The sequence below is a fragment of the Polypterus senegalus genome, chromosome 5 (genome assembly GCF_016835505.1).
Source record: "Polypterus senegalus isolate Bchr_013 chromosome 5, ASM1683550v1, whole genome shotgun sequence".
Lineage (NCBI taxonomy): Eukaryota > Metazoa > Chordata > Cladistia > Polypteriformes > Polypteridae > Polypterus > Polypterus senegalus.
Window position 1 is genome coordinate 196,461,679 of NC_053158.1, and position 20,222 is coordinate 196,481,900.

The 20,222-nt window shown below is 41.5% G+C and overlaps 1 protein-coding gene across 1 annotated transcript in view; it reads right to left on the reverse strand.

The window, feature by feature from the left end:
* The window catches only part of myo3a (myosin IIIA), a 390,102-nt gene that overhangs the window by 235,396 nt on the left and 134,484 nt on the right, over window positions 1-20,222 (reverse strand). The window contains exons 7-8 of the mRNA XM_039753913.1: window positions 14,917-14,982; window positions 5,991-6,146 (exon numbers count right to left, since the gene is read on the reverse strand). Of these exons, the coding sequence (XP_039609847.1) occupies window positions 5,991-6,146; window positions 14,917-14,982 (222 nt within the window). The remainder of the gene's footprint in view (window positions 1-5,990; window positions 6,147-14,916; window positions 14,983-20,222) is intronic.

The following is a 20,222-nucleotide window of genomic DNA, read 5'->3' on the forward strand; positions in this document are numbered from 1 at the left end:
TTGATGAAGTGCTGCTGAGATGGTCCTCATTCTGACAGGTTCTCCCATTTCAGCAGAGGACTTCTGAAGCTCTATTAGAGTGGCAATTGGATTCTTGGTCACAACCTTGAACAAGGCACTTCTTGCCCTGTTACTCACTTTGGTCAGACAGCCAACAAAACAAAGAATCCTGGTGACTCCAAACATCTTCCATTTCACAATTATTGATCCACTGGGCTCCTCGCAAAACACTCACATCTTTACAAAAAGGTTTGATACCTTTAACTTTTCTTTGCCTCATCACAATTTGGTCATGGAGGTCAACAGAGAGTTCCTTGGACTTCATGACAGGTGATGAGCACTACCTGGTCTTCACCAGACATAGTGCTTGGAATTCTGCCCAAAGAGATAAGTGTTTTGTCTCATCAGACCAGAGAGTCTTCTCTCTTATGCTCTTAGAGTCTCCTCAATGCCTTTTACCCAACGGTTTAGCCACTCTACTGCAAACATGTGACTGATGAAGTGCTGCTGAGATGGTTCTCGTTCCAACAGGTTCTCCCATTTCAGCAGAGGACGTCTGAAGCTCTATTAGAGTGACCATTGGATTCTTGGTCACAACCTTGAACAAGGACCTTCTTACCCTGTTACTCTCTTTGGTAGGACAGCCAACAATAGAAAGAATCCTGGTGGCTCCAAAAATCTTCCATTGCACAATTAGACCAGGGAGTCTTCTCCTTTATGCTCTTAGAGTCCCTTCAATGCCTTATACTCAAAGGTCTAGCTGCTCAATGACAGACTGATGAGTGGTGTTGAGATGGCCGTCATTTTTGACAGGTTCTCCCATTTTAGTAGAGGACTTCTGAAGTTCTATTAGAGTGACCATTGGATTCTTGGTCACAACCCTAAAGAAGGCCCTTCTTGCCCTGGTTACTCACTTTGGTTGGATGGACACTCTAGTAAGAATCCTGGAGGTTCCAAACATCTTCCATTTCACTATTATTGATTCACTGGGCTCCTAGGAGCATTAAAAGCTTTACAAATGGGTCTGGTAGCCTTAACTTGATCTTTGCTTCACCACAGTTTTGGTCACGGACGTCGGCAGAGAGTCCCTTGGACTTCATGACAGGTGATAAGCAGTGTCTGGCCTTCACCAGACATAGTGCTTGGAGTTCTGCCCAAAGAGATACGTTTTTTGTCTCATCAGACCAGACAGTCTTCTCTCTTATGCTCTTAGAGTCCCTTCAATGCCTTACTCAAAGGTCTGGCCGCAGACATGTGACTGATGTACTGCTGAGATGGCCATCATTTTCGACAGGTTCTCCCATTTCAGCAGAGGACTTCTGAAGCTCTATTAGAGTGACCATTGGATTCTTGGTCACAACCATGAATAAGGTCCTTGTTGCCCTAGGTACTCAATTTAGCAAGACAGTCAACTCTAATAAGAGTCCTGCAGGCTCCAAACGTCTTCCATTTCACAATTATTGAGCCACTGAGCTGCTGGGAGCACTCAAATCTTTACAAATGGGTTTAATACCCTTAACTTCATCTTTGCCACACCACAATTTTGGTCATGGACGTTAGCAGAGAGTCCCTTTAACTTCATGACAGGTGATAAGCAGTGCCTGGCCATCACCAGACATAATGCTTGGAGTTCTGTCCAAAGACACAAGTATGTCTTATTAGGCAAGATAGTCATCTCCTTTATGCTCTTACCTCACCACAATTTTGGTCATGGAGGTCGACAAAGAGCTTGGACTTCATAGCTTGGACATGGAGTGTGAATTGTGGGATCTTTAGATATGTGTCTTCCTAGACAATGTCCAACCAATTCAGTTTGCCACAGGTGGACTGTAGTCAAGTTCTGGACACATCTCAAGGAGAATTAAAGCAAACAGGATACACCTGACCACAATTTGGAGTGCCACAGCAAAGGGTCTGAAATACTTCTAGGACTGAGAGATTTCAGCGTTTTTAATAAATTTACAAACTATTCACTTTGCCATTAGTGCGTCTTAACTGATGGGCAAACATGACAAATGTATTCATTTCAAATGAAATCTACAACACCACAAAAGTATACAGAGTCTGAATATTTTCTGAATCCATTGTGCCTATAATTTACACCAAGCCTCAGGCATCACATAGGTAGGGAAGCAAAAAAGTGCTTAGCCAGTAAATCATTTTAACGAAAAGTAAGAAAAAAAAAATGAACTCAATTATTTAGTGCATAATCAAAAGCAATATTCTTTTTTTTCTGATTGCATAATGAATTTTCCTTCAAACTGAAGGGAAAAAAATGTTATTGGAGACATAGCATTATCTTGCTTGCTATTAATTTTTTTTGTAGATAATAAGAAGCCCTGAACTATTGTAACACAAGGCACAGTGACATTGTATCCCGCTGACAGCTGTGGAAAGTTTGTCTTTTCCTTAATTGCCAGTCTTTGCTTCAAACAGAAATGAAGTGATTAGGATGATGCCAGTTACACTATATCTTGGTTATAAAATGACTAATTTGCACGTGTCACCATTACATCAAAAACAAGTTATTGAATTTCCAGATGGCCTTTATGTAAAGAAAGCAACGAGAAATCATATATAATAATCAACAAAGACAATAGGCTGACAGAACATAGGATAAATATAATAGCAGAATCTTCCCAATAAAATGCTGCATACTTGCAATTCTACTTCAGCCCTTGAAGCCCGACTTACAGTACTTTTGGTTGGCTTTGAGAGAGCAGATAAATAAAAATGCATGACCTAAATTGAAGGTGGTATTCATTAAGTTGCAGCTAAGATGGCACATTTTTTGGATGCTTTGGGTTAACGTAATAAAGCAGCCATACCACATGCAATTCGGCAGAGGTCCTACAGCTGAAGCTCAGCACATTCGGGCCCGGCCAGTACTTGGATGGGAGACCATCTAAGAAAAGCTTAGGGTTGCTGGTAGAAGAGGAGTTGGTGAGGCCACCTTGTGATCTAAGTGTGGATTCCAATGCCCCAGGGGACACTTGTGCTGTAAAAATGGTGCAGTCATTCGGATGAGATGTAAAACCGAGGTCCTGACTTTCTGTGGTCTTAAAAGATCTCTGGGCATCTTTCGTAAAGAGTAGGGTGTATCCTGATGTTCTGGCTAAACTGACCCCCTAATCATTCCCTGTCTCTAACTGGCTACCATCTCTCATCTCTTCACCATCTAATAATGTGTGGTGAGAGAACAGGTGTGAAAATAGCTGCCATCTCATCATCCAGGTGGGTGCCACACATTAGTGGCAGTTGAAGTGGCTCCCCAGTCAATGAAGCATTTTGAGTAGTGAGGAAAGTGCTAAAAAAAGAATTATTATTATTATTAATATTGTAGGTGATATGAATGCCCGTATCATAATGATGTGCAAATCTTTACCCTGAGCTTCCAGTTAGGTTTAGGGTTTTGTGACAAAAAGTCTCAAAAAGCCACAAGTGCACCCACACAGACAAGGGTTCAAGTCAAGTGACTCTTATTATGTAACAGTCCTGGTAACACTTCATTACCCTTTTACTATTACGTAATAAGACCTTAACACACATTTGCATTCCTATGGTAAAGTCATCTATGTTGGAGGATTGCAGGAATCATTGGGTAGAGGGGTCCAGGACTCTGAATTATCCAAATCCTATTATGTGATATTATCAACTGTTGTTCTTGTAATATTTCTATTGCACTATTATATTTTATTGAGGATTACTTGTATTCTGTTCTGCGTATTGTAGGAGGTCATGCTTTTAATTACAGGACCCCTAAACCTTGGAATGGTCTGCCTGCTACTATAAGAGATGCCCCTTCGGTCTCAGCTTTCAAATTCTCAAGACTCATGACTTCAGTTTAGCACACCCTGACTGGAGCTGCTGATTACCTGTACAGACTGCATCTCTGTTGTTGGTCATTAGCACTAAAACATAAGTAATATGATAGTTATAATTTGTTACTAACCCTCACCTATTCGGTTTCTCTTCTCGGTACTCAAATATGGCACTCGGTGCCACTGCCCACCTGCCAAGTTGTTTTGCCTGCCTAAGGTAAAGTCTGATGGAGGATTACAGGAATTGTGGGGCAGAGGTGTCCTGACATCAGATTGGCTGGCCCAGCACTGACTCAGCTGTGAAGTAGCCAATAGTGGGAGGCAGCTTGATGACCGAGGTCTCCAGGACTCTGAACAAATCCGAATCCTATTATGTGATATCATCTACTGTTGAATTCTGCTCTGTACTTGTAATATTTCAATTGCACTAATATACTGTATTGAGGATGACTTGTGTTCTGTGTATTGTATTGTATTTACCCCCCTTCTTTTTGAGACACATTGCACGCCCAACCTACATGTTAAGGGGTCTCTCTTTGAACTGCCTTTCCCAAGGTTTCTTCCATTTTTTCCCTACTAGGTGTTTTTTGGGAGTTTTGTCTTCTTAGAGACTTAAGGCTGGGGGTCTGTCAAAAGGCAGGGCCTATTAAAGCCCATTACAGCACTCCTGCAGCACAAATCCAAATCGTATTACGCGACATCATCTACTGTTGAATTCTGCTCTGTACTTGTAATATTTCTATTGCACTATTATATGGTATTGTGGATTACTTGTGTTCTGTTATGTGTATTGTATTGTATTGTATTGACCCCCTTTTCTTTTGACAGCCTCTGCACGCCCAACCTACCTGGAAAGGGGTCTCTCTTTGAACTGCCTTTCCCGAGGTTATTTCCATTTTTTTCCCTACTAGGTGTTTTTCCTTGTCTTCTTAGAGAGTCAAGGCTGGGCGGCTGTCAAGAGGCAGGGCCTGTTAAAGTCCATTGCTGCACTCCTTATGTGATTTTGGGCTATACAAAAATAAATTGTATTGTATTGTATTCTGGTGCCGCTGGTATAGGTGTCTGTTCACTGCCACTGGCCAAGGTCAGGTGATGATGGCTGGCTGTGTGAAGACAGCAGTCACAGTATGCAGCAACAGATGCCAGAAACAGCGGCACCAGTGTGACAAATATTACAGTGTAAAACAGCAAAGCACGCCATTGGCTGCTTCTAACGTCACCATACCTTGTAGGACTATGCTACTGTATGTAATAAGTATGTGATATCACATAGTGTAGAGGCTCATGGGATATAAAGCACAGTGACATTTGTCATAAATAAACATTTGTTGAGGGTGGCGCAGTGGTAGACCTGGGTTGGCTTCCTGGGTACTCCCTGCGTGGAGTTTGCATGTTCTCCCCATGTCTGCGTGGGTTTCCTCCCACAGTCCAAAGACATGCATGTTAGGTGCATTGGCGATTCTAAATTGTCCTGTGTGTGCGTGCTTGGTGTGTGTGTGCCCTGTGGTGGGCTGGCACCCTGCCTGGGGTTTGTTTCCTGCCTTGTGCCCTGTGCTGGCTGGGATTGGCTCCAGCAGACCCCCATTACCCTGTGTTAGGATACAGCGGGTTGGAATAAGACTGAATGACTGAAATATGTGTTGATGATTTATGTGTGAAACCATTGCCTTATGTGCTTTTCAGAAAACTGAGTTTATTGGGAAAAATTTTCAGCCTTGGGCCAAAATAATTACCCCTAAAAGAGTTAAGGTGACCAGCATTATAAATATTTTCGTATGCTTCAGGGATTCTAGTGTTGAGTTTTTCATATAAATTGGCAACATCTTTTAAATCTGTAATTTTTAATCCAAAACGGCCGTGGCCGTGTTATCCAAGCTTTAATTTATCCAAAGCAGCATCATTCCTTCTAAACAACGACTTGATGTTATGTTTGAAAAATAAAGTGGACAGGACTGGCGAGCTTTGTTGGGCTGAATGGTTTGTTCTCATCCAGATCGCTTTAATGTTCTAATATTACCTCAGATCATCTGGGTTCTACTGTATTAACCAAATATTTCATAAATAAAATACAGTCTAAAACTCCACTTGCTAAGCATCACTGTCTATTTTAACATTTTTTTCTTCTACATTATTTTGTGACTGGGTAAAAACAATCAAAGACTCCCGTACCTGATCTTCTCAATGGTTCCCATTTGGTGATGCACATCAATAAGTTCCATCAACTGCTTCTGTAAAAGTTTTTCCTTCCCTTTGATCTGTTTGATAAAGGCATGCTGCAGAAGGTCGAGGACATTGGGCCGCTGTTCAAAGTCCTTAGTCAGGCATCTGACGAAAAAAATAAATACATGAATGAATCGATGGGGTTTTCTGTGCCTCAGATATCTCCGTGAAGAAGTTTCTATGCTAACATTTTTGCATTTTAATAAAGTATGAGCCACAGCACATTAACTCTTTTAGGGCGGATGTCGACTTTTGTTGACATAAGGGGTTGAGGGGCAAAAGGCGCTAAAAGCTGTAAACATCGATAAACTCACCGTTATGTTCTGGGTAGACCCTCTTTGTTAGGAGGACTGTTGACAATGAATCCCTGTGTGTGGGTGAGTAGCGTAATAAACATCTAAAATGGCAGCAGCATCAGACGAGAGAGTGAAGTGAATGTATAAAGCAAAATACACTGTGAGTATTACTTATTTATTTACTTATTTATTTATTGTGCATTATTACTGAATTGGGGCGGCATGGTGGCACAGTGGTAGCGCTGCTGCCTTGCAGTTAGGAGACCTGGGTTCACTTCCCGGGTCCTCCCTGCGTGGAGTTTGCATGTTCTCCCCGTGTCTGTGTGGGTTTACTCCCACAGTCCAAAGACATGCACGTTAGTTGCATTGGTGATTCTAAATTGGTGTGTGAGTGTGTGCGCCCTGTGGTGGGCTGGCACCCTGCCCGGGGTTTGTTTCCTGCCTTGCACCCTTTGTTGGCTGGGATTGGCTCTAGCAGACCCCCGTGACCCTGTAGTTAGGATATAGCGGGTTGGATAATGGATGGATGGATTATTGCTGAATTGGGCTCTGACATATTGAACTCTGATTTTGATGCAAGTGATCTGGAGCTTGAAAACAAAAGTCAGGTACCTGCATCTGTTGATCGGACCCCAGCTGATCGTGCAGCTGTCACGCCTACACCAAAGTTCACCTGGGAGGACTACACAAGATGTTTAACGAACTCTGACTTTGATGCAAGTGATCAGGAAATCAAAAATGAAAGACAGGTACCTGCATCAGCTGATCGCTTCCCAGCTGATAATAGTGCTGAACACGCTCGTGTAGCTGACGCACGCATGACAACATAGAGCCATGGGAGGCAAACTGGCAAGTGGACTTCATCAAGTGACACAGTGTGCTGGTGGACACTACGGTTTACCAGCCACTCGACTACTTCAAGCTGTTTTTTTGCAGAAAATGCCTTTCGGCTTATGAGTGATGAGACAAACAGGTTTGTAATAAGTATATGAACTTAAATACTGTAGGGGCCCATGGAACATAAAACAAAGTGACCATTTGTCATAAATAAGTATTTTATGTTGACTCATATATGAAATATATAATTGCTTTTCAGAAAATAACAATCAGCAATGGAACAAAAGAAATTAAAAATAATTAGCCCTAAAAGAGTTAATAAGCCTGACATGTAAATAGAGGGTCTCAGTCGTAAGGGAGAATTAAATGGTCATGAAGAGGATGGAGTAGTACTGGGGACAATATTGTCTAAGGATGGGATGTTGGCAGTGGTTGGAACCTTCTAGAAGTGTTCATCTCAAGTGATGTACTGTAATGAGGGTCACTTGTTGCTTCATTCAAACTCTACCTAGGACTGGATGAGAAGATCCAGAAAATGTTTGGATTTGTTTTATTTTGGATAGTTAAATACAAGCTGCATTTTTTAAAAGGTTTATAAAACAAGTATACTATATTATATAAACGCCTACGTGCTGAAGTGTCTGTGTCTGTCTGTACGGCCCAGGTGGCGGTGGAGTGGGGGTAACGGCAAAGATCACAGCATCGTCAGCAAAGTTAAGACCCGTGAATCTTTCTTCACCAACAGATGCCCCACAGTCGCTGGACCCCATGACCTTGCCTAACACAAAGTTCATACAGGCATTGAAAAGAGTAGGAGCAGAACAGACCTCAGAATCAACTGGGAACAAAGAGGTCCTGTCTCCACTCTACACAGCACTCATAGTACCAATGTACAGGCCAGTCATGACATCCAGCAACCTCAAGGGATCCCAGAAACCCTCAGGAGGTTCCACAGGGCAGCTCGATCAACTGAGTCGAACGCTTTACAAAAATTAACAAAGGCTGCAAAGAAACTCTGCTGATATTCACGTTTGCGCTCCATGAGAACCCTCAGTGCCGGAAAGCAGTCGATATTAGACTTCTTAGGTGTAAAACCAGACTGTTCCGGTCACTGTTAGGTGAGCAAGTGATCACGGATCCTATTGAAGACGACCCTAGCAAGCACCTTACCCGGCACCGAAAGCAGTGTTATCCCCCTGTAGTTGCCGCAATCCAGGCAATCAACATTCCCTTTCCAGATAGGGACGACAGGTCCCATTTTCCAGTCAGTTGGGATGATGCCAGTCTCCCAAATGGAAGCAAAGATTGCTTGCAATGCCAAGAGGACAGCCTTACCACCAGCCTGTAGAAGTTCACCCCAGATACCACAGATCCCTGCAGCCTTTCCTCCCCTCTGCTAGTTCACCAGCTCACAGATTCCTCTAACAAACACCTCTTTATCTGCCCTCAGAGCCTTGCAGCCATCCTTCTCAGTTCCTGGTACAGACCAGAGTTGCCATTGAGCCATGCGCTGCGACTCCTCTCCATGATATCCAGGGTGCCCTGCGAGATGAAACACCTCCTTCTAGGAACGCCGGTAACATCAACACGACCCCCAGTAACCTTCGGGGTCTTGTCACAGAAGGTCTCCTACATCATATTAGGATCGGCAGTCACACCCAAATCTGCAAGTTCCTCACACAAACTGCATGCAAACTTTTAATTTTTTATATAACCCCTAAGAGAAAATGTTATATTTTGGTCATGGTCATTCCTCTATATTTTGTACTTAGTACTAAGTTTCCTGGATCATAAAAAATTAGGTCTTTGTCCTTTTCATTCAAAACAGTATAAACCTGAAAAGGAACTCACATGTCTTGTAAAATAAGAATAAAAATAATACATTTAAAAAGTCACGTACTCCCTAAGCTAACAGGACTATCAATCAGATTGTGGTCATTTGAGGTATCGACGTTTGTCACGACCCGTTAGCAACTAAGGTGTTACCAATCATCTTAAAAGTTTTCTGTAATGAATTCCTTTTTTGAATAGTGACCTAATCAATGAATTGTACAGATAGAGTGCAGAGGACACCATGTGGCTAACATGTAATGCACTTGTTACCTCTTGCAAGGGGGCGGCGGTGGCGCAGATGGAGTACAAATGCCTCACCGCGTAGCAAATATCAGGGGAGATGGCGCTTGCTTATTCTCATCTATAGCTTATTTAGTGCATGAAACTCCATCCTTAGCGGTACAGATTCGGGCTGACATTGTACGACTTTGGACAGGCACTTGAGGGGATAAAAAAAAAAAAGATGTTATGAATGGGCACTTTGATGTTCTCATTCCCTACACTTACATGCCTGATGTACACATGGAGTGCACAAAAATTGAGGATAAAAGTGCGCCTAGTAATATGATATTTGTAACGTCTAATATGTCTTATTTACACAGTACACAGTACACAGTCCCAAAAGCACCAACCAAAGCACAATTTATAAAAACTGGAGATCAATACATTTACGTGTCTGAGTTTATTTTTTTAGCCCTTGAGTATGATTCTGGCAGTTTTGTCTCATATTTTTGGTGTTTTTGATTGATTTGGGCCGTTTTCCCCACCACCACTTTTGTTATTTATATCATGCCCAGTTTTGCTATCCCATCATTAGGACAGTTCCACGTTGTCAGGCACTTGTCCTCATATGTCATGAGCTACGGGTAACAACATGACCGGTTAAAAGCTCACTGTTTTTCTTACCATTTTGCCTCATCTGAGTCTGAGGATTCAAAACTCCCTTTTCTCAATCATTTCCATGCTTTTAATATCCTTTACCTGCTTTCAACTCTTGTATGACATTTAACTTTAATTTTTGACTTTGGTAACAGCGCAGCAGACCTCCTGGTTTTTGACTCTTTTTTGATTTCTAACTACAGCTTCTCTCCCAGTTACTTAAAAAAGAAAAAAAATCTTGTAGGATTTCTATCATAATAAGAAGAATATAAAGAATGCCCAAGAATGGCATAGTCCTTATGAATTTATCATTCACTGGCTGTGCTACCCATCTAAGTGTTAATACTTGCAGGGCACCATCTATTGGATGTATTTTGTTACGCATGTAGTAATAAAATGCATTGCATTTGTCATTAAAACAGATGGAGCATCACAAATACATGTAGTATTAAAATACATTACTGTAAATGTATTGGATGTGCCATCTGTTGGAATGAAATAATGCATTTGTTTCTATTATATGCCATTTGGTATGAGACTGGTAAAAGCAGTGTTAATGTTTGTGATGTGCCATCTGTTGGAATGATAAAAGCAATGCATTTTATTACTACAAATATTTGTGATGTTGGAAAGACGGAGACATAGGACGGACACACAGATACACAGACACACAGACAAATATCCTGTAAGAGCCAATCTTAGAAAGTTAAACTCGTATTCATTTTTACTTAATTTAAATAGTCATAAATTATGGTATAGTCTTTTCCCCCTATAAGTTAGTAAGAGATAGAACCTTCTTACTATAACTGAGAAACAGTGCGATAATAAGCTTAGTTGTGGAAAGAACAAGTCCTGGTAAAGAGGGACTTGAAAGACCCATTTTCTGCATACAGTTTTCTGACCGTTTTGAAATGGTTCAGAAATGTTAAGTAAGTAGTAACGATTTGAGATGTAACAAGATTAAACTGTGAATTGAACTTTTCTTAATATTAATTTTTCCTTTTTTTGCTATTTTAATTTTCCTTTTTTTTGTGTGAACCGTTCTACTTTGAAACTTAACTAAACCTTTAAAATGAAGATATTTTGTCTGTGGAATCATTTCTGCGCATCAGGCTTTTGTTGAATCCCATTTTTTGAGTTGAAGCTGAAACTTTGGTAATTTTGGGAAAACGCAGCTACATATTCTGTTAATAAATTATTTTCTGGTCACACCTTTGGCTAAATACTCCTTTAAATATTTTTTTCTGCCCCTCACATTGACTGTCTCCGTGTCTTTCTAGTTATGAGCCCTGTTCACAATAGACAGCCAGACAAGTAAATAACTACATTTAGACTTTGCACTTTAAGTGTCCTTTTACTGATAGACCCAGAAGATGGAGACCACTGAGATGAATGGTCTTTCTGAGGAAAGTGCATTGAAGCACAGAATTGCTGTACTGTGTAACACAGAAATTGCTTTGAAGGTAACCATAAAACAGAATTTTCATGTTTACCATAAAATATTTGCTTTAGTCTTAATAATATATCAACTATACAGTATGTTCAACACATGCATAGAATGAACGTTCATTTTTCAACGACAATCCATCCCAGTGGCTCCAATATGTGTTGCTGCAGACCCGCATTGCCTACTGGATTCTGGTCTAATCGCACCATTTGTCCTAACGGTGATTGGGGTCACAAAAACATTTGTATTTTAGCCTGTGCCATGTAAATTGAACTCAATAAGCCATTTGTGCCTGTTATACATTTGCCATTTTTAAAGGAAATGATTCAGAAATAAGAAATATGTTACCCAGAAAAATGCATGTCTGCCATCCTTAACTTTTTGCTGTTACACTTTGTTTCCCAGTGTAATGGATGGCAAGCAGGGACTGGTATCCCTGCTAGAATGGACCTTCACATGCCTGACTGGGAGGCCCAGGTGGCAAACAGGCACGAAAAGTAGCAGGAGGTTCCCTGCCTAAACAAAAATATGGGCACAGAATGCCATCTGAAGAGTGGGTACACTGCTATACCAGCAGGAATAGACAGAGGAACATTACCCAGTCTGGAGACCAGCTTGAAGGAAGGATGTGGGGAGCTGAACTGGCTTCCCCGATCTGCTAGGTGGCAGAAATCCTGGAGGCAGGTACACCAGTGGACACCCACAGGGCATACTGGGAGTTGTGCTATAGGGCAGCTCTGTTGGGTTCCCTGGGTGCCACCAGAAGGTGTTACTAGAAGCTGTGCTCTTTGGTTTTTTGGGACTTCCACATGACCAGGAAGTGCTTTTATCAGACCATGTCCTAGTCCCACAAGCACTCCCGGGTCTTAGATAAAAGGAGCTGCTCTGCCACATCCAGGCAAGTCGGAGTCGGGTGGAAGGAAGATAAAGGAGCAGACAACAGGAAAGAGAGAAACAGAGGAATTGCGTGTGTTGGAAAAAGCCTTGCTAAGGTATTACTGTTAATAAATTACTTATTTGAACCCGGGACTTGTGTTTCTGTGGTAGTGCCTGAGGTTAGAGATGCTGCAATGCCCCCTACTGGTTACACCAGTTACAGGTACTATGATAAATTAGCAGAGTAGATGTGATTAAATGTGCAAGGTGTTTAATATTAGTTTGAAAAGGCTAAACAGAGCATGGTGAGGGGTGAGAGACGTATGGCACAGTTGGATTTGTTTATTGTCATGCAGAGTAATGTCTAGCATATTGGTTGATGATGATTCTTTCAGGTGCACTCGGCTATAATGCGAGAAGCACCTACTGTGAATGGCATATCTGTCTGTCTGTCTGTCCATGTGAAAGAACTCAGCCTGCCCGAGAACCAATTTTGTTGACATGTGGCACACTTGTCGTTCCAAGAAATTTGTCAACTGTGCTCAGTTTTCATTGAGATATCTCAAAAATCTCCCATTAAAATCCACTGCCAAATCTGCAAATCCACCTGTTTGAAAACAGAAACAGTCTGTGCAACTTCAACTACCAGTTTACTGTTTCATGTTTATCCCAACATCATATATAACAACTTGTATATTTTGTAAATTTTCCTCTTTTTCACTTCTTATTGACACTACTGATGGAAAACAGATCCCCAATACAAGTTAATGAGATACCAGCAGACTGTATACTCGGGGGTTGGTGGTGTATCTGTGCACGCTAGGCGGGCAAACCTGCATCTGCAAGTCCAGTTTGGCATCTTGTCCCTGACATCCTTTGACAGTTCTTTGGTGTTGCCCATGGAGAGGTTGGAATGGAAGAAATTGATTTGGTGGACAGGTGTGCTTTATAGACATAACGAGTTGAGATCAGGAGTATCTGGAATTGATCGATTGATTGTAATCAATCTGTGGGAGCCAGAATTCTGGCTGGGTTGTAGGGGATCAAATTCTTATTTCTCTCAATGACATACAAATCAATTTATAATTTTTACTAGCCTGCGCTACACGCCAGCCACTTCACGTCTCTGCCACTCGAGTTGTGAAGAGGGGGGCTGAACACACCCCAAGGAGACACGGTCGCTCCTCTGAAACCCCCTCATGAAACGGTGATACAATGGGAAACAAATACAGTTTGTTTTTTTTTACCTCCTCTTTGCTTGATCAGCTGCTGGCTTGCTGCTGCTGCCATGCCATGCCATGTGATCTGCATCTTGTCCGGCACTTCGACCATTTAAAAGCCTGTACAGCAGCTCTCCTACTCTTTGTCTTTTATTTCTGGCCCCAGGCATGGTTAAATCTCTTGGTACAAAGTCTCGTCTCACGGGATGTGAGTTCTTGATATTTTTTAGGTAATAATTTTAAAACGGAATAAGAATCTGAAAATCTAATAACATCACATTAAAGTTCGATAAATTCTGAAAAGAATGATACCAAACCTATATATGTACTGTAGGTTTTAAAATAAGCCCAATTTAAAGCGTGACAAAAAACGTGACATAAAAACATAGAAAATCGTTGCAGAAAATCATTGCACTTTTAGGCTTAGGATTTTATATATATATATATATATATATACTGTATATATATATATATATATATATATATATATATATATATATATATATAGAGAGAGAGAGAGAGTAGATATATACATACATATATAAATAAATATATATATATAGTGGCGAGTGACTGGGGGTTGTACCCAGCCTGGACACCCAGAAGAACCGGAGGAGGGACTATGCCTCCTCCAGACCACGAGGGGGTGACCGCCCTGGTGGCTTTGGGGACCATGGGAATGGAGCATGGAAGCTCAACCTTATAGGGGCCCGTGGTCACCGCCAGGGGACGCCCTGATGCCTGAGGAGCCCTGGCCCTCAGCTGGGGGGAAGAAGACCAGGGACACCCGGAGTGCTTCCGGGTGCACAGCAGACACTTTCGCCACACCAGGGAGTGCCGGCAGAAGTTCATCAGGAGGCACCTGGAGCACATCCGGGTGAATATAAAAGGGGCCTTCTCCTTCCATTCAATGGCTGGAGTCGGGTGGAAGAGGACAGAGCTCGGAGGAGAGGAGTGGAGGCGGACCAGAGAAAGAGAGGCATTATTGAGAGGCCCGGACTAAGGGTGATTAGTACGGGAGTACTGGGAAGTGTGCACTGTATATAAAATTGAATAAACGTGTGCTGGTGATTGAACCTTCTGTGTCCGCCTGTCTGTATAAATAATTATTATTTTTATTATTTCTGGGATAAATTGAAGCCCCTATTACTCTTTTCTGGATGAAGTGGGAGTGAAAAATTGAGAGATGGACCAAGAACTGGCAGGATAGCCTAATAGGATGCAGAACTTTCCATTAAATTATTGTGTGACGTGTGCTTGTCACCTGCATGTTCTAGCTTGTGTAAAGGCACCATAATTATTATTTATTATTACATACTGTAATAGCTTTGAAAGACATGCTGATAATGTGTCCCCCTTTATTGTCTTCTGTCCTTTTCCCAGCATTACAGGACACACCTAAGATGGTAAGTAACGCTTGCTGCACATCGAGAAGTAACAGACCATACCTCAGCAAAGACACAGATGGTTCACGCACTTCCACTCACTTGTAAATGAAGTCGTTAAACTCCGGGGACCACAGCTCTGGCTGACGAAGGGACGGAGGAGGATTTCTGGGAAGATCAAAAAAGAGAGAAGACATTTACAATGAAGAATTAGTTTGAAAATCACACTTTAACAAATCATACAGCAGTTAGTGAAACAGTGCTTCATTTAGCTCGACATCAATATTCTGAAGACTAAAAAAAAAAAAAAGTAAAATAACAAGCCAGAGGGGAGAAAGAAAAATTCCCTGGTGTCCTTTCTATTGCTCAAGCATGTCTGCTAAATGAAGGAACATCTGATAAGCCATTAGTTTGCCATCATACTGTATAAACCTGCGGGTTATTAATCTTAAAACAGTAAACCATAAATTGAGTGGATTTCCTTCCTAAAGACTTTTAAATGATTATCTGAAGTGTTGTGTATGATTTTTTTTCAGTTCATTTGTGGAAAGAAATATCTGAAATGATCGATATCCTACAACGTGTGATGACACAGAAATACTGTGCATCCACCATCCTTTCTCCTTCTGAATCCAGTTTGTTCATCAGAGCATTGTCACACGCAGTCTCGTCATCCTTTGACATAAGGTAGGAACCAGTAGTCTATGGGACACCAGCCCATAAAGAAAAGAAATAAACACACACTCCTTCATAACAGGGTAAGATTAGATTGGATAAAATAAACTTTATTAACACTAGAGTCCCTGAAGCCTACGAAAAAACTCGTAATCTGGGCAACCTTTAATTCCTTTGCACCGCTCCATTAGCGTCTTTTGTTTCGCAAATGTGTTGAACAGCACAAGCAGCAAGCAGCCTGCTATCTCATCCCAGACAGAGCTGAAGTCAGTCGCAAACTTCACCCAGCTCAAGTCTCTTTATCATGGTGTGAGGTGCCTGGAGTTGTAAATAATATATCGTTCTTTGGAATACATACATTTAATGTGTGCTCCATGTCTACAATGATCTGTGTAAGTGTAGGATGAATAGAAATGTGAGGCAAGAAATGCTGAACACATAACAAAATCAGAAACTTTTTCCATGTTTTACTAATAATGACATGAAGTGTATTATTATCACTATAATGTAATAAAGATATACTGTACATTTGATTTGAGTCTGTAACACCCGGTGTAAATTTTGGCTACTTTTTAAAGTTAGTGCTTTTCTTTATTATTAATTTTTATTCAGTCAGTGATGTTCACGTGGTACAAACAACTTGCCTCTCCCTCTCTGAGTTGATGCCGTTTATCTCCATTCTTTTTACAACAGCAGTGATGACCACAGTTGGTACTGTGGTTGATACCTGCTCAGGACTATTTGTTGTACCGGCAATCAAAAATAAGATGCCCCATGACCGCTATCAGACCATCAGGTGGTATTTGTGCTTTGACAACAAAGATACCCGTGCAGAACACGTTTGCTGCGATTTTGGATATCTGGCAATGTTTTGTTAAGAACTGTGCTTTGAGTTACAACACAGGGCAAAGACTTTCCACGTCTGTGATCATAAAGCTTATGGAGCCGTTTCTGGACAAAGGCAGAACCGTAACAACAGACAGCTTCTTCACAGCACTTTCACGACTCTGCTTGGCACCATAAAATGATATGGGACTGCCACCTGCAACTAAAGTCACTTCAATACGCGAGCAACTGACCATGCTAGTGTTTAAATCTGGCCGTGCCATGCCCATACCCAGTGCTCATACCCAGTTTTCTTAAAGGGTTTGTTGTTTCTTTATATTGTGTTTGTGATTTAGATAGATAGATAGATAGATAGATAGATAGATAGATAGATAGATAGATAGATAGATAGATAGATAGATAGATAGATAGATAGATAGATAGATAGATAGATAGATAGATAGATAGATAGATAGATAGACTTTATTTAATGAGTAGCAGTTAAGTAATTATTTGATATTTTAAGCAACAGCACTAAAAATGAGGAGGACATGTAAAACGGTTTGCAACTTGCTGGTGATTCTAGCTAGCAGGCTTCTTCCTTTTCTCCTTCATTTTTCTCTATGGGGTCAATGTTCTTGATCAATCTTCCCTAAACAGCTCGGTCCTGCACCTCCTCCCAAGTCAGACCCTTTTCCATCAAATTTTCTTTTACTTTATCCATCCACCACCGCTTTGGCCATCTTCGATTTCTCTTCCCCTGTACTTTTCAGTCCCATCATCCTTATGCCCACATATCCTCTTCACATGTCCATTCCACAGTCGTTTCTTAGATATCTCTCACCCCATTGTACCTCTGATGCTCTCATTTCTTGTTCTGTCCTTTTTTGTCACTCCACACATCCACCTCATCATCAGCGTTGTGCAAGTTTACACCTCACAAGAACTCGCTCAAAGTTCAGTTCACACAGATTAAAATTAATAAATTCACGCTCATAGTTCACCATATCATTTTTGAACTCGTACATGTTAAGTTCATTTTGTATTTTTTAAGGAGTGAGAATAAATGACCCATGAGTTTACTTTTTTCAATGTTGCATGTTTTATATTAGGCTATTATAGTGTTCTTGAATAAAATACAATCATTTTTATTTAAATACACTTTATTGAGTTATACCCAGCAACAAACATGTATAATCATATATGCTAATATCCTCCCAGTCAAAAAAGAAATTAAACAGATGCAAGTATTCATATAAATTACCACTCTATCTCCAACCGTGTGACATAAATGATGACTCTGGGACCAGCAGGTAGGTAAACTAACTTATTATGCTGCTGGTCGAAATTCGCATCACATATTGCATGTCCAATGGGGAAAAATATAAAGTGGCCTTGCGAAGTACAGCATTTTCCTAAAAGCAAAAGCGGAGCTTCACCATGTGCTTGTGTCAGCGAGGGTGCAGCTTAAGCATAAGCAGGCAGACACAGACAGAGCCTATTTGATTTGATGTTATTTTTTCTGAATACAAATAAATGGCAAAAAATTCGTACAAAATAAATATTCGTAAAAGTCCACTATTTGTGCTTATCCGAATACCGTATTCAGATATGGCTCCACCCCTACATTACAGGGTAACGCAACACGTTTAATCTGGACCTAAACCAGATCCAGAATGTCACCTAAAACTGAACTAGCTCACATTCAAGTTCTCACTTGCAAATACGTTACGTTAAGTTCACCGTTCTTAGAAAAATGAGCTTGTTCAATGAACGTGCTCTTTAGCATGGAGGTTCATGCACAACACTGCTCATCATTCTTATTTCTGCCACATCTAACTTCTCCTCCTGCTCTCCCTTTACTGGCCATTTCTTACCTCCGTGCATCGTTTCTGGTCTTACCACTGCACTAAAAACCTTACCTTCGCCATAATTCTTCCATCACACAATACTCCTGATACCTTCTTCCAGTTGTTCTATTCGCACTGCACTCTATGGGTTATCTCTGCATCTAAATCTACATCTTCGGCTGCCACTGATCCTAAATATTTAAACTTACCCACCCTTTTCAATAATTTCTAACTTTTGAATTCTGATCATCATCAAACCTCACATATTCTGTCTTCTTCTTCCTATTTATCTTTAATCCTCCATCTTCCAAAGCCCTTCTTTCAACTCCCTCTCCACTTCCTCCTTTCTGGTGCTCCACAACACGATGCCATTAGAAAAAGCCTTCACACAGGCGGTTTGGTCTTTTATCCCATGAGTCAACACATCCATAACCAGATCAAAGAAGTCAGGACTTCAAGAAGATCCCTGGTGCAGACCTTCTCTAACTGGGATCTTGTCTGTGACCCCACCACTGAGTTTAACCCGAGTCCTCACTCGTCATACATATCCTGGACAATCCTCACACACTTCTCCAGCCCTCCTTTCTCTCTCCTGTACCTCCAGACCTCTGGACGTGACACTCGACCATATCTTAATGATGGAATCTATCCAATCAGCTTGAAATGGGCAATAAAGTTAAAAGGGGATTTGAATGGTCACCTTCGGTTGACTGACCAGATAAGACAGAGTTACACAACCCAGAGCACACCATCTGGAGTTTACATTCACGAGCGCTCACCTCTTATTATAGCAGATGCCAGGAACTGAGGCATCCATGTAAAACTGGGGGTACATGTGTACCCTATGCCTCTGTGAAAAACAGTTCTTGCGCAGTTCCCAAAGAAAGTGCGATATCAAGGCGCTTAGTTGTGGGAAACCTTTATTCAGCCACGTGCTTAATCTGCCGATACGACTACACATTTGTGTGCGCTTCACAAAGAACTTCAGGGAGAATTTAAATCTCTGAAAACAGAAATATTTGGTACCTGAGAACAACAAACTGATATACCAAACACGTGGAGGTAGGTGGTATGTAGCAGTGCTACCGTGGGAAGAACTCCATTTCCCAGCAGCCCAAGGGGAATTACCCACGTAGGATTACTGGAATGGAAGTAGGTGCTGCTGGGGACAAAAGAGCCCAGTGGGAAAGTTAAAAAAGGGGGGCTTGGCGGAGCATCAGGAGATCAATGTTTTTGTGTATCCTGTCCAACGTGTCGTCTGAAAAGTCAAGTGTGCCCTGGATCATTTCGCGTTAGGATGAATGGACTGTCTCGTACATGCCGGTCATGTGTATAGTGGTGGATTTATCATCGTGCGTCTTCAAAAGGAGCGCTACTGGAAATCTCACCCCTCGCTGCTCAGGACTACCAATAGCCCTGTTTCACTCATTTTCCACAGAAGCTATTCTCGGGATTCTCACTATCACACCAAACCATTTCACCTGCTTTTGCTGTAATGGACTGTATGAGGACGTTTGTCGTGAGTGTTTATTGTTGTGGTTCGTTGTTATGTTACAACTGTATCTCCGTAAGGGAAAGGGTAGGTTTGTCTGATTGTGGCTGTTGTGTATTGGGTTTTTATTCATTTGTTGGTTTTGTGAGTGTGTGCGGGTCAGGCCAAGGTTGGGTGTGTCACTGGAATCTCCACCAAAAAAAAATAAATAAATCACCGTCTCTTCGATGGTGTGAATCTTAGCAGCATTGGACCGATACAGGTAGATATTCTATTTTCTGTGGACTGTTGCTTCAGATTCCATGCTTGGTGTCACACATACGTGCACAGGGGACAGCTTAAGGCCTCTGGTGATTGTAATTCCCCACCGCTCCAGGTGATGACTGTCAGCTGTAACACCTCTGACGTCACTTCTAGTGTCCATCCGCCTGGGCCCTCTATACTGTACAGGGTGGCCCATATGTTTGTATATGATGTTTCACAGGCATTTAAACAATGGCACGAAAAGTATTGAAAATGGCATTACTGTGTAGCCTGAGAATGGGATTAACAATGTGCTGGACTGG